Below are 16,453 nucleotides of genomic sequence, written 5' to 3' on the forward strand. Positions count from 1 at the left end.
GTGTAAGCCTATATGTGCCTGTGGTAACCAAAAATAAATCTCTGGCACACTAATACTACAACCCTTCGTGCACACACGCTTGCTTTATCCCTCCCTCTGTTTGTAGCAGCAAGTTCCTCTGACTTAAAATAGACACTTTTTTGCTAATTTATTCTAATTAAGAATGCATGATGTTAGGATAAAAACTGGGCCCTACAGCATGCTGGGGGTGAAATAACAATAACTGACATGAGTCTTGTCTATACTGTATCATATCTGTGTTGTAGCCATCAATCCTTTTTAACATGCCAGACAGGTAGAATATCAAATACACAGTCTATCTTAACATTATATATGCGGTTCATGGTTAGAGCCCATTCGTTCATGGCTAGCCTCCCATATGAGCCATTAGGTCCACTCACATATTTGCTCCAACTACTACTTCTGTTTCTGACGCAGGGCAGGAAGCCTCTTGTGTTTGACACAGTACAAAAACAAAATCTGCTAAATGAACAATCAAACACAGAAGACTCAATGTCTTGCCAAGGTGGACATGCATGAAATACCGTTTTAAAATCAACTTCCACTATTGCCGATTTAAAATGACACCATGCTCCAACTCAGCAGCAGACATTCCAGAATGGGAGCGTGTTATTCAGAACAATATGATGTTTAATTGTCTCGTTAACTCTTCCCTATTGGATCACCTGCAACTTTAACACTACTCAAGCTACTAAGGACAAGCAGCTGTTGACCAAAGACTGCCACTGTAGCTTGACACATGTTTAGAAACTGACTTAAACTGCCGATCTTGCTGATTTTTTAAATAATCTTTGTTTCCAACAGTGGTACCTGCTTCGATGAATCTGTTACAGTGTACAACTACACAGAAATCCTGCATCAACTTCTGATACAAAGCATATTCAGGGACTACGCTGCCCATAAGCCACTGCACATTTTCACAAAAGCCATCAAGCTTGATGTCCCTCTAATGTCCAGAATAAATATCAATTTAATTTTGCTTTATTAAACTGATTACTTTAGTAAATTTCCTTTCATCTAACAGACGCCCTACAAACTGCATACAAAAGGTATGTATTATTGTTTATATATGTGAATGGACCCCGATAATTCATTTGGATAGACCATCTGCCATCTCATTATTTGACAGGGCATTTGCCTAATCTTCAGAGGGCTGATTGTGGTAACAGAAAAAGGGATATAACAGCAGTGTACTGATGACCTCATGGTGGGGTCATCAGTCTCTGAGGACTCTCCTAATCCCCTTCACTTATCCCTATCCCAGTACTACTGGATGACCTCAGCAAAGTGGTTCAGCAGGTCCTGCTGTTACATAGGGGCTATTTTGAAAGCTAGTAAGACTTTGTGTACATGATCTGTTTGGAAATGTTTATTCATGTCATTTCTGATCAATTCTTCACCGTTGCAGCAGAAAAAGAGCAGGTATGACGCACAAGGTTTGACTGCGTTGACAAATAGGATTACTGGTGGATTACAAACTGGTTGGTCACATTCCAAGTCAAACATGCTATTAGTAACACGCCTCGTGTGCACAGACTCACAGCTCGATACTTTCACAGAAAAACAAAAGCATTATGTCAGGAATTATTGTGGCCTATCTGAGGTTTATGGGCAAACCTCAAAAGGTACTGACCTACATTTCACCCAACATGCTTTTATATAATGATGTTTTTCTACTCCTGTTCCACTGTATTGGTTTGTTGGCACATTCACACACCCTTCACCCTGGACACGGTCTGTTACTAAAATCACACAACCTCACATTTTTGTTCTTGCACTTTATTTTTGCTATTCATAATGCTTTTTGACTCCAAAGCCTGCCTCCAGCATAACATGGTGTTTTGTTAACTATACAGATCTATAAGCAGATCTGTGACTACCTACAGCTTTTTGTTCACTGCTATAATCAGAATTTGACATTTCATTGTTATTTTGTGGTTGTTACATTACTCCGCTGCATTACTGGTTCTTTGTTAATTCAAAGAAAAAATCAAATCCCCTCCATTTGTGATCAATATACAGTATATCTAGTAATTTAAGGTAAGAGGCATAAAGAACCACATGACAGGGGCTACTCTTTGTTTTCCTGGTAATTCTTGAAGCCAAAGACACATTTTCATTCGTTTTCATTTCTGTCATGCCTTTTCAGTCTTTCATGGCCAAGCACCAGCTATTCATTCCCTTTAATTAGAATGTCACCGTGTGAGTGTGTTCGCATGCATCTACTCTCTCCCCGTCTCTCTCTCTCTCTCTCATATACACACACAAAGCTGTCTCTCTTAATTAAGCCACTTCCAACTGTAAATCCATTCAGCTGATGTCGGTGACAGGACCTGTACAGTCAGTGACAGACCAGTATGATGTCAAAGTCTTCTGCTCTAAGCTGTGCCATGGGCTCTCACACTGTATTACACCTGTAAATAAACGAAGGGCAGGGGCTACATTTAGTTCTGGGGACCTTATTTTAACCCTGTGAAAGTCCCTGTGCAGGAGTTAGTACATCCCGGTAGCGAGTAGTAAAAGATTCCTCGGAGCAACAGCTAAATAAGAACTTAAGAAATCACCAGTCATGGTGAAAGAAACTTTAGCATCAAAATCTGTGCACATTTAAAAAGGAACAGGTTCCTGGTTCAGTGCCAAGTACCTCTCACAAGCTGCAGTTAACAGGTGTGCTGCTTCACCAAAGCTTTCCCTAAAACTTCACAATAGAAATAGAAGGTTAGTGTGGGGTTAGCACTACTAGAACTGGATCAGCTGAATGTACCATAGCCTGACAAATCACAGTTTAAACCTGTTCAGCCTAACCACTAAGTGGACTGCAGAGGGCACAAAACAAATACGGATTCACTAAATATTTAGAGCCCAGTGGCGCCACTGTGGTTCAATAATGATCTCAGGTCACTGACACTGGACTGGAAAACAAACTCAAAACATAAATAAATAGCTATTATTAAAGGAAAGAAAAATATCAATTTAACAGCAGAGTGTGTGAATGGCAGTGTAAACCAGCAAGTAACAAGGACAGAGCCAACTTTGGTCATACCTGCAACAATTTCTTTCTTTGGCCACTTGGGGCAGTGGAACCAAGTTGTGAACACAGAAGTGGCATACTGTAAAATTCCTTACCAAAATTCACTGTCTTTTGAGCTCCTGAGGCAAATATCTGCCACTTTAGCTGCTTAATGCTCCACTATGTTCACCAGCTAGTTATCATTTATGTCTGCCTGCTGACTGGTACTGAGCAGGTAGTGTACAGGGGGTTTCTCTGCCTTATCTAAAACCAGCTGCCTGCAGCACCTGTAATAGACGCTATAAGAGTGAGAGTGAGCGAATCAAAACACTAAAGTTGTGGCCAGACAGCTAAACAATGAGCTAAAAAGCTCTGCAAAGCTCTTTAAAGCCGAGCGGAGCGGCAGATTTAGCTGATAATTCTCTGTGGGTTCATCACTATGGGCCACATTTGATGCATTGCTATTATAAAAACAATGATTAGAGCCACCTTAAAGAACATCTGCTTGACTTCTACTTAATCAATATTTTGCAGGTGAACCTCACCTGTAAAGTGCTGCAGACTTAATTTTGCTTATGCTGAAGAGAGGCTCTCCAAATCCGGCCCAAACCCTCCGGCCAGAACACCAGCCATATATAATGGGAATAATCTGTGCATTAAAGATTTTGAGCTTGCTAGAAAAGACATGAAGCAAATGGATAACAATTTGGTCCAATTAGAAATTCCGTAACAAAAAGGCCACAGGATTGTGTGAATTGAATACCAGATGAAAACTCTTTGTGGAAGACACCACATTTATATTCAGTCCTTGTTCATGACTTTAGTGTGGCTCTCTTAGAACTCTTGTGCTATGACTCAACAAATTGTACCAGAAGGAATGAGACTGGTTTATTTACAAGGGTTAATCCTAAGGGGAGCCAATTATTGCTTCTCAGCTAAAACTGAACCCTTTGAAACAAATGCTTCCAAGCATAACTGGAAGACTTTGATGCACTTCACTTAACCAAGCAAGGAAGGAGCAAGCAAGTCGCTCCAGATCTTCTAATGAAATGGTAAAATCATTGTAGTAATGACTGATGCATAAGCATTTTAATAATGTACTAAAAACAAACAGCATCAAACTTATGGCTGTTAAAGACCATTTCCAAGTGAATGGTCTAAATTAAAGCAGAGGCCAAGCAGGGCTCCAGACTGCCTCCAATTTTGGAGGCATTAATGACCATAAATCTGTCCAGTGTCGCCAAGAAAAATAATTGATAGCACTGCTGCCACTTGACTTTTAAACTGGGGATCTCTGTTTTTTTATTTGATTTAATTAATTTAAGCTATTGCAGTGTATGCACTTTAAACAAGAGCACTTATTTTAGGTGATTAGTACGCTTTGGTAATAAAGATTCATTGTTGCACCTTATTAGTTTTAAAAATGTATGTAGGTACTTTGATTTGATATAAAACCAAAAAAAGAAAGCTGAGGGATCAGCCAGTTTTTGTATGATCAAATATGTGTTATTGCCAATATTTCCCAGAATGCAACTCAATAGTGTATTTCATTAAACACTCCCTGCCCTTTAAATGTCCACTTCTTTGAAACTCAACATCTAAAGGCACTGACATCAACATCTAAAGGCACTGACATCAACATCTAAAGGCACTGACATCAACATCTAAAGGCACTGACCCTGATGTGCAGCTTGTTCATGCTTTGCTGTTACTGCTGCTGTCTGCGTTCTCAGCCTCCACCTGCTTTACTTCTACACTTTTTGAATGGTTTCAGCAGACAGTGCAGCCAAACAGATGTAGTTCTTCAGGCCAGGTACGTCTGAGGTTTGGCTGTCGGAGACTCACCTCCTCCACCGGACAGGCAAGCTCAGAGTTTTGTATAGAAGCATTCTTCTCCCATTTGTCCGCCATGTGGTTGACCTCCTCTAGTTTTTGCTCGCAGCTCTTCTGCGTGTTTAGCAGCGTCACTTCATAGAACTCCTGGATATCTGTGGAAACATACGTATGATATAACTAAGGGGCCGGTTAACCTTTTCACAGACAACACAGTACACAGCATGATCAATAAGAGAAAACATTGATGTGGATACCAGTTTAACCTAAATCAGTGGCTGCAATTGTATAATGCAATATATGATAGGAAGGGTCATAGTTCAGTTTTTCAGTAAGTTATATATTTCTGCAAAAATGTATCAATAAACAACAATGGAAAAATACTGTGCTGTTCTAGTGATTAAAAAAGGAACACATCTGATACTGTTCATATATTTGATTGTGGTGCAACAAACGTTTCCTAGTAAACACTTGGCCAAGACATGCCTTAAACGTTCATGGCACTTTCAACAATTGGTAACTCACTCATTTGAAAAGAGTCAGCAGTTGCTAAGAAAGTTGAGAGGACTTCAACACTAACTTAGGAATGGGTTTATGAATAGCTAGTGCAAACCATTGCTGACTTTTACACAGAATGCTACCTGCTAGAAGCTCAAACCAAATATAGAGCCCAGCGTCGACCTCAGTTCAATGTCTGGCTTCAACTTCAACCTCAAGAAACACTCGGTTGTGCCCAGGCAGCAGACAGTGTTCATTTGGATTGTTCTCACAGCCGATAAAACCCACCCGGCACATCATTTGTTAACTGCTTTACTAATGGATCCCAATCAACCCAGAAATAAGAAGGGATAAAGTTGTAGCAACAAACACCTATTATACACTTGTAGCCCTATGAAGTGTTCCTTAGAATCAGTATGTCAGAGAAAATAAGTCACCGGTGACTGAACCCATGACATTCCTGCTGTGAGGCAACAAGCCAGACTCTGAATACGTTCCTCCAGTTCTAATCACTTGTAAACATACACTTACAATATTTTCACTCATATATACTCACTCTTCAGCTTACCTCCTCCTTATCACAGTGATCATTGCTCACTGGTGACAACCAAGCATCAAATCTTAGGCAGCCAAATGTTATAAAAATAGCTAACGCACAACAGGACCTCTTTTGTGAGTATCTCTACTACAGCAAAGGTTTTGTGATCTTTTTACTGCAACCCATTTTAACTAGGCCCTAAACCTTCCACAGCCAGCAGTCCTGATCCAAGATAAATAGCAAGCCGGGAACAGTGGAACACATCGTCCTACAAGTTCTTCTGCTGCGTTTAATTACAGATTTTACACTCATAATATGGGCAACCGTGCATCAAAACATATGATAAGAATGAGATAAGACAGAACTTTATTTATCCTGAGGGAAACTGTTGTGCAGCAGTTGCAGTACTAACTAGAAAAGAGTGCAAATATAAAATATCAATAAAGGTGCAAGTATACAATACCAATAAAGAGATCCACAAAATCCAAAAAATACACAAGACCAAAAGTATAAACATAAAGATAAGGATCACAGGTTAATGCAGGCTGTTTTGAATTGGACAAAGAAAGGTGTTTACATTCACTGACTACTAACTACATTAACAAATGGTGACAAAAGGTTTTCTGGTAAAAGCTGCTGGCTGACAGTGTTTGGAAAAGTTCATGAATAACAGAAGATACGGAATAAGTTACAGTATGCTACAGTAAAGAAGAGTGTGTACATTTCTTACTGTATTATTTGAAAGTAAGCATCAAACCTGATATTAAACCGATGTGCAGCTTTACAATATGTAGATACAATTTGTTAATACACCTCGATCCCCAGAAAAACATAGAAATATTGCCAGTAACTATGCCAAACAATTCAGTGCCCCTGACATTTCAGTATTTGTTGAATGACAGCTCTCTTTGAGGAGGAGGAACTGTCTCTGAGTTACCTCTGGCTCTCCTGATAGTGTCACACAGCTACCATACCAAAATTCACAGACAATTCTGACAAACTAAAACCAAGCGTTTTGTACTTTTACAGACTTTACAATATATGATGTTATTATGCGGTTGTCTCAGATGGTGATGTACACTGTAATGAATTAACAGCATGTTTACACCAAACACACAGATAGCAAGCAACGTTAGTAATGAAAAAAGTAAAAATGAAAAAAAGATTTCTGCAGGGTTTTAGAATCATATTTCTACTGTACCATGTTTAGGTCCTAGTGTGTTCAACTGCTAATGTCTACACACACACACACACATATTACCATGATGACAAATGAACCAAATTGCATGCATCGTTTCCTAACCTTAGCAATATCAATGCAGGAGATAAACAGACTGAAAATGAATATTTTTCATTCAGCGAAGGATTAGTGACTGTAATTTCTGCAAACATTTCCACATGGTCTGCTTTGAGTGAATGTCAGCATGAGTCACTGCTGTATCAGCCCCACTGCATTAGAATCGTCTGGAGCGAAGGACTCAACATCTGTGGGTGTATCATTACAAGATCTACCACAAAGCATCTGCATTGTTTGACACAAGTGAGGTTTTTGTTTGGCGTTCAACTCAAGTGCTATTGTTTTCAAAATGCAGACACATTTTTGAATGGACGGCCATGTTTTACCAAGGAACTAGACCCATAACAAGTGATCTGCCATGCCGCTCCAATGCCTTGGCTCTGCACATAAAAGATGCATTTACATTTAAATAGGCCTTAATAAAAGCAAACTATTAGCATTCTCCACCAGACACAGGGTCATGTTTCTGTCCCAACCATACACGAGTGCTTCCATGCATTCTGTTTTTAGAAATAGCAAATAAATCAAACTACATCAATAATAAATTCTGATGTTATTTTTGTAAATCAAATAAACAAAAACTAGTCACAGTTCTATCTTTTTGTAATTCAAAAAAAAAAAAAACCCAGGAGATTATGAATGCAAATGAATACAGAAAAATGTATGCAAATCCCCAACAGCTCTTTGAATGGCTGGCATACAGCGGGGTGAGTGTATGTGTAAGACTACATGGTGCAAAACTAGTTGCTGTTAGTTGTCATTTGATTCATTTGATTATTATGACAGAAACAAGTGATGCAGTGGAACTGACATAAACAGTGCAATGCATTTCCAATTTAGCTCATCTTTACAAAAGCAAATAAGTCCTGACTTTTGTTTCATTGCGAAAAATTAAAAGAAAAAAAAAATGGCTTTGTTGAAGAAAAGATCACACTGGACATCCATCATCAGCGCTCACCTCCATTTGACAAGCATTGACTGTTGGTCTCAAATAGTCAAATAGTCCTCTTAACATTGGATTAGACTACAAAATCATCAAAAACAAAATAAGCTTCAAAAATACAGCAGCAGAAAGTTGTCAAAAGTGACTCACAGTGCAGTAAAACCTCCCTGTTGTCTCCGCTCATGTTGCAGCACTGCTCTCCTGTGAAACAGTGGGCTGGGAGAGGACCAGATGCCTGGTGGCAAGCTAACAGCGAGCCTAATCCTCAGACATAGAGGCCGCCTGTTCCCTTCAATGCAGACAATGACCTTACACCCCACATAGCTGATTTCTAATTCAGCTCTCCTCTGGGTAATGTGCTTAACACAGCGAGCAGTCCCTCCAACTTTCCCAGCATGAACAAAACTATTTCTCCCATCTACAGATCAAGTGGTTCAGCAACTCATAAACAACCACACATCCAATTCTCCACTGTCTTCTATCTACACAGCCTGCTTCTACATGTGTTTATCATGGTATGTCCAAATTCCGTGTCAGTCATTAAGAACTTGATACAAAGACAGTCAGTACTGTACAAGCTATTAAACAGTCCATTCACTCTTTGTACCGCTGAGCTGCTTTAAAGACGGCAGCTGGCACGATATTCAAGGCACATGGCTTGCGTGTACAAGAGATCATGAGCCCAGCAGAGACAAACTTAAACTGTATGTCTAGCGTGGGAGTGCATGTGTCTAATTGCTAATGTCCTGGCTGGGAGGCGGAGTGATGCTCTTCCCGAGCCACTGTGAGATAGTAAACTATTATGGCGGCGAGTGAATCCAACAGATCCAACACTAAAGCTACACAGGCTTTTGTCATGACACTGTTTAGGCACATCAAACATTTAGAGCCAAACCCCCTGATTTTAGCTGTATGTAAATTCCTTCAACACAGCCCCCTAACATGTACAGCTACTATCTGTCATTATCTGTTGGTTTCATAACACTTGTTGAGTGATTACTTAATTGCTTGTAAAATGTCAAAAAACAAAAAGCACCCACCAAGTTCCCAGAGCTGAAGGTAATTTCGTTAAATTGCTTGATTTGTCTGACTGACAGCTCTATACCCAAAGACATTCTGTTTTAAATGATAGAAATTAGACAAAAACATGAAATGCTCACATTTGCGAAGCTTGACCCAGTCAATTATTGGAATTTTTATTTGATGAAGGAATTAAATGGCAATTCAGTTGAAGATGTTCATTGTTGAAGATTCAACAATATATTGATTAATCCTTGAATTATTTCTGCATCAGCCATCAACAACATGACAGCAACATCAGCCTAATGATGGTTTTAAATAATACAGTATTTCAGTTTTCTCTGCATCTTGATACAACATCATTTGCTTTGCACTGTATAACTAAACAGCAATTATAGGATTTTAGTTTAATATAATAGTATTTTGGTAAATCGTATCATTATAGCCCTACCCCAGAAACGCTCATCTGATCGACTTCACACTCTTCTCCGCACTCCTTTAGGTCCTCAGTAGTACACTTGATAAATTGATCAGATTAACGATTTTTGAGAAAAGTGAAGGACAAACGCACATACAGAAATGATTTCCTTTGTAGTAGTAACATGTGCATGATCCTGGTTGAAGGGACTGTTGTACTGTTGTAAATGACACTTGACGCCTGGGCCAGCAAAGATTAGTGTCCTCCTACTGAGATTATCTTTAATCACACAGACAGCTACATTACAACATGCACGATGAGTATTCAGTTTTGCCAACAAGCATCAAGTGAAGTCAGCTGTTACCCTGTTCACATTAGAATTTAGAATTTCAACGTGCAGTATGACGCTTTGGGTTTATTCTGGGTTTATGGCTCAAGTCTTCACTGATGCTTCAGTCAAATTTTAACACAGTTTCTGTGCAGCAGGTAATATTCTAACATGGGTCAAAATTAGATAGATGAAGGTATAGACTGGAAATTCATCAAGTTATGCAACAGGACAAATTGTGCCTGTTAAAATTTTTAATCATGTAATTATACTTTAACAGTGGAAGTATCTGCTAAGCCCTTGGCATTAACTGTTAATCCATAGGCTTTATCAGAAAATACAATGCCAAATCCCAATCTGGTATTTTTGTCAGCAGGGCCACATGTGAGTACATGCATTCTGTTCATCAGCGCAGACATGCATCACTGCACAGCTGCTCAGTATGTTGGTACTATCTGTGCATGAAATAGTAGGTGGAAAATCAGGATTTTTCGGCGAGTTCACTGATTAAATAATTTATGGTAAGTAATAAATAAAGTAAGTAAGGCCTACTTAAAACAAATTCAGGATGAAAAGAAGGCAGAGGAGCAACAAACAGTCGCTGCATACATACATGAACTAGGAACGTGACATAAAGCTACAGTCGGGATCTGTATCATGTCACAAAAATATTTTCTGCATTTAATTTTTTTCTATCACCACTTATAGACCTCATACCGTACATCTGATGAAAATTGATGAAAAGTTATTGAAGTTATTTGAGTGTTGCACCAGTAGCAGTAAGAGGTGTCTGTTAGTTAGTTAGTTGATGAATGGAACAGAATGGGTAACGACTCATTGTTTTAGTGTTTGTCTATGGGAAAACTAAAGGTGTCAGGAATTACCTCAATATCACTGTATATACAGTACCAGTCAAAGATTTGGACACACCCTCTCATTCCAAGGTTTTTCTTTATTTCTATTATTTTCTTCATTGTAGACTAATATTGAAGGAATCAGAACTATAAAGGAACACATGGATTTATGTAGTAAACAAAAAAAGTGTTTTATATTCTTCAAAAATAGCCACCTTTTGCTTTGATGACAGCTTTGCACACTCTTGGCTCTCAGTCTGCTTCATGAGGTAGCCACCGTGTGTTCCTTCATAGTTTTGATGTTCAATATCAATCTACAATGTAGAAAATAATACGAATAAAATAAAACCATTGAATGAGAAGGTGTGTCCAAACTTTTGACTGGCACTGCATTGCAAAAGACCTTGATAGTAACACTTGGTATTAATGTGAATACGATCCATTTCAAGTACAGCCGTAACAATTTCACCAATTTTGAAGTACAAGTAAAAGTAAATATCAAAAGCAAAAGTCGTCATCATGCAGAAAGGCCCTGTCAATATGTATAAACTATTGATACAATAACCTGTAAAAAAAAAAAAAGCTTTTTAATGTTTAGCTTGTCAAGGTGGTGCTACTATACAAGCAGTGTTGCATATTTTTAGGGAGGTCAGTGTACCTCAGAACTGGACTAGTGTGCAGTACTTGAGGAAATATACTTAGTTCCTCAAGTGTGACTGTAACAGCATCACACACTGGAGCATCAAATCATTTTAAAAATGCAGCCCTCGTTTATTATTACTGTAATGAGTTTCAGGAGTTTAGATCACTGTAATGCAACATATGGAATGTTCTGGCAGCTGACGTATCGCATGCAGTACATAGTAAATTTCCATTGCTACCATTGTTATTTGAAGGTACTATTATTTTCTCTGCTGATAACACTTCTTTTGGCTTTCCAGTGCTTGACAATGACTGTTTGCATGCTGCTCTTGCCCTTTTTGGGTTTCCTAGGCAACCCTGCAGTGGATCTGAGGAGATTTGCATCTTCTTTGACACATGGGTTCCACATGAGACTTTACTGGTAGCTTTCTTTAACGAGCACAAAGTCCAACTAACACAAATCCTTCTTGCAGTGAACACGCATACAAACTGTCACAATGCAGATCTGCTTTCTTCATGCTTACATAACTGGTATATGGAGTGGGCTGGGGCTAACAGTTATGGCTCCTGTGTAGCAGTGCTTCTATGGGGAGCGATCATTCCAGCTGCATCCCCTCCCTAAAGCTAGTCCTCCTCCACAGTGACTAAGGTGCCAGCTAAACCTTTTATCTCCCAACACACACACTGGCTACCAATTATTGGTAATACATCACTGCTCACACCTCTGGCTCTCAACTCCCTCAAGGAAATAACATTACATAGTCAGACTGGTGGTGCTAAAATGAGCAGATTTCATGCAGGAATGCAATTCTGTAATATTCATGTCCCGGAACTCAACTGTCACATTTTGTGAATCTTATGAAGAAACAGGAAATGTATCAAGGAATACATCAAGGTATTTACCTGGTAACAATCCCAGATATCGGCTGATTACAGCTCAAGATGTTCCAGATGTGAATAGCAGCAGCTTTTCTCCATTTCTCATCATTTTGTTTTCAACAAAATAAATGAGACTTTACAGACAATTCTCTATTGTATGATGACTATATGTGATTGTTTTTGGCATTAAGTAGCTGAAATGATTAAGTGATCTATTATTTTAATGTCTAACTGTAGATAGACAGTTATTCAGAGAGGAGCTTGCGGTTGTTGGTGACAGACATGGCAGCAGTAGAAAGGGTTGAGAAAAGGGTAATTTTAGAATATGTTCTTCTTATACTATCAGTCAGAGTACTACCAGAAATAAAGTTTGACCGTGCAGTACTTACAATTGGTGGTATTACTTATATAATGTTGCATTACAACTGTACTGTAGTCTGATTTTTAAGATGGTTTAAGCAAGACTCAGAGCAAGATCTAGAACAATTTACAATGTTAAATAACTACAAAACATGCATGGTGTAGGAGTCATAAGAGGAGTGGTGGTTGAGTTCAACTTCCCACTAACCCCAGTGTCCTTTATTTCATACACCACTGAGTCTAGAGCTCATGTCCTAATTGCTTCACTTGCAGAGCTGCATCATCACCACTGGATACAAAAATGTGAATGTTGAATGTGGATAGGCTTGCGACTGCCACGGATTCAAATTCATGTTTATGTAACGTTCTATATTACTATTGTAACATACTATGTCATTATCATTATTAATATGGGCGGCACGGTGGTGTGGGGGTTAGCACTGTTGCTTCACAGCAAGAAGTTTCTAGGTTCAAATTTAACTGGATTTGAGTTTGCATGTTCTTCCCGCACTTGCGTGGGTTTTTTCCGAGTACTCTGGCTTCCTCCCACGGTTCAATGAAATGCTGCTTACTTTAACTGGTGACTCTAAATTGCCTGTAGGTGTGAGTGTGAATGTGAATGGTTGTCTGTCTCTATATGTCAGCACTGTGACTGACTGGCGACCTGTCCAGTGTATACCCCACCTCTTATTATTATTGTTACTATAATAATGGCATCAGAATCACAACCATGATTGAAGCTGCTAATTTCATTATCCTGTAATATCTAAATGTGTTGCATTGGTTTGCTAGGTTGCTTACGTAGCTTTAACATCAAGGCAGGTGATGAATGAATGTTGAATGCTAAGCTGCTAACTGGATTTTCCTGCACGTATGAAGTACTGCATATGTGTGCCTTTTTTCTTGCCTCTTCCACAGAAGTGCCTACCCCAGCTTTAAAAACAGGTTGAGTGGAGTGAAAATGTCTGAACTTTCTCCAAGTCATATCCAGGTGCACTGCTCCTGACATCTCCATGGAAACAAATACCCAGTGCACTTTTCCAAACGACAGGAGTTGTGAGAAACTGCAGCGATTTTTTTTATTAAAACTGCATGGCAAACTCTGAAATACCACTGTGAGGCTCCGGACAGAGACACACTGTATGAGTGAGATGGCACTAAAGCCCAGTTCTCTCCTGAGAACACATGAAAAACAGAAAGAACACAAACCTGTAAATTGCATACAATAATACAGCTGCTGGGAGCAGCAATATACAATTTAATTTGTATTCCCTAACACATTACGTCACGTTGCTATGGGCCTGAACCCCTGTGCTATGGTAAATGGTCTGCACTTGTAAACTGCCTTTCTAGTCATTTAGACCACTCAAAGCACTTTTTACACTACATCCACCCATTCACACATTATTCATCCAGGAGGAATCTAAGTTGGAGGCGACTATTCTTTCCTGCACTTTCACACGCTGAAGCTATTTGCACTGAAAATTATTCAATATTTTAGTTCAAACTCAAAACAACTCAAACAAACATTGAAATAGCTCAACACAACTAAAATTACAGGTGGTTTCTCCAAAGTCAATACAATATGCCACTTTTAATGACTACTGCAGTCTCAAAAATATTCAACCCAACGAATAGAATCACTCACAAGAGCACTCATTTGCAAATCAGGTGTTGTCTCCAGCACACCTGATGCAACTAATCAAGGGCCTCATTAGTTGCATCAGGTGTGCTTGAAATTGAACACATCTGGACTGGCTGTGGGTTTGTTCACAGTGATGTTTGACTGCATGTTAGAGATAGAAGTCAAGAGAATTGTCCAAAAAGTTAAGAATACAAAAATATAGCAAAAGCATTGAATGCTCCTAAAGATACTGCTGATAGTTTGCAAGTTCAAAGCTAAAGGAACACTGGCTACACTACCTTGACATGACGGAAAGAGGAAACGATCTCCTCCTTTCTGAAGAGGCAGGTGGCCAAAAACCCTCAAATGACTACAATAGACCTGCAGCCAGACTTGGTGGCAGCAGGCACTGAGGTTTCAGTTTTTACAGTAAGACACATACTAAACGCTGAAGGCCTCCATGCCCGAACTCCAAGACGTACACCAAGACAAGTCGGCTCCAGTATGCTCAGAACCATATAAATAAGCCACTGAAGTTTTGTGACTCTGTTCTGTGGAGGAATTTTTGGGTCTATGGATTAGTGGTATGTCTGGAGGAGGAAGAATGAGGCATTCGCTAAAAGAAGACTCTGCCTACAGTGAAGCATGGTGGTGGCTCTGTGATGCTCTCGGGATGCTTTGCTTCTTCTGGCACTGGAAATTTGAGTTTGGAGGGCAAAATGGATTCAATCATGTATCAGGAAATCCTAGGAGAAAACGTCATGCCGTCTGTGAGGAAGCTGAAGCTTTGGTGTCACTGGACCTTCCAACAGGGGAATGAACCAGAGCATACCTCAAAGTCCACCAAGTCTTGGCTTAAGAAAAAGTTCCGGAAGACACTAGAGTGGCCGTCAGAGTCGCCTGACTTGAATCCCATAGAAAATCTCTGGTGGGAACCCAAGAATATTATAGAGCTGGAGGCTGTTGCCCATGAGGAATTGGCAAAGGTTCCTCAGGAATACTCAGGAATAAAAAAACCTCTTGGTGGTGTGTCTTCCTCAAGCCCGGGTCCTCTATCAGAGGCCTGGGAGTTTGAGGGATCTGCGCAGTATCTTAGCTGTTACTATGATTGCGCTCTCATGGACAGAGCCACTCTTCCAGCTTGTGAGTCACATCCCCCATTGCTCCGCTCACCAATGGCACCACTGTTACCCTTACTCAAATCTTTCACTTTTAGCCCATGGTATTTTTGTAGATTTTTGCAGTCATAAAAGGATCTTAGCTCAGTCATTCTCAACCACGTTGGGAGGTGTCTTCCATTCTGACAGTGGGACTTCCAGTCCATACTCAGTGCAGATGTTCCTTTACACTCTGCCAGCCACTTGGTTATGGTGTCCCATGTACACTGTTCCTGCCTGCATCTCCTGCTATTATGTGCTGGATTGTTTCAGGAGCATTTCTTCACAGCCTGCACCTGGTCCTGTCTGGTGTGGTAGGCCCACGCCTCTATTGATCTTGTACTAAGTGCCTGCTCTTGTGCTGCCATGATTAGTGCTTATGTGCTGTCATTTAATCCAGCCTGTTCCAGCCACTGGTAGGATTTCTTGATATGAGCCACTTGATGTTGGTGGTACATGTTGTATAGTGGCTTGTCCCTCCAGATACATTCATCCTTCCCCTTTACATCATCAAGTTTCTGCTGCCTGAGGTATTCACTTAACAGCTCATCTTCAGGGCCATCTTCCTGATGTATTTCTGAATCTTGGTTGTTTCATCCTGGACAATGGTTGATGTCATCTATATAGAGGAGGTGATGGTTGCATGGCTTTGGAGCTGGTATCTGTAGCCGATCTTTGAGATGATCTGGTTGTGGGGGTTCAGGCCTATGCAGAACAGCAGCGAGGGCTGTGCATCACCTTGGTATATGATGGAATTGATGGTAACTTGTGTAATTGGCTTTGAGTTGGCTTCCAGTGTCGTTATCACCAGCCTCACCGAGTTCTTGATGAAGGCTTTTTGTTCTGCTGATGTTGTACATTTCCGAGCATTCCAGTATCCACGTGTGTGGCTTTGAGTGGTAGGCTTTCTTGTAGTTAATCCAGGCGGTGCACAGGTTGGTCTGCCGTGCTGTCTTGGGTGACTGCTCTATTGAGCAGTGGCTGGTGCTTAGCTGGTATTGCTACCAAGTCCTTTCTGGGCCCTGCTCATG

The 16,453-nt window shown here is 40.0% G+C and overlaps 1 protein-coding gene across 1 annotated transcript in view; it reads right to left on the bottom strand.

Moving 5' to 3' along the window:
• The window catches only part of dlg2 (discs, large homolog 2 (Drosophila)), a 166,485-nt gene that overhangs the window by 132,559 nt on the left and 17,473 nt on the right, over window positions 1–16,453 (bottom strand). Inside the window, exon 3 of the mRNA XM_070843077.1 lies at window positions 4,877–5,019. Within this exon, the coding sequence (XP_070699178.1) occupies window positions 4,877–5,019 (143 nt within the window). The remainder of the gene's footprint in view (window positions 1–4,876; window positions 5,020–16,453) is intronic.

This window comes from Pempheris klunzingeri, chromosome 14 (genome assembly GCF_042242105.1).
Source record: "Pempheris klunzingeri isolate RE-2024b chromosome 14, fPemKlu1.hap1, whole genome shotgun sequence".
Taxonomy (NCBI): domain Eukaryota; kingdom Metazoa; phylum Chordata; class Actinopteri; order Acropomatiformes; family Pempheridae; genus Pempheris; species Pempheris klunzingeri.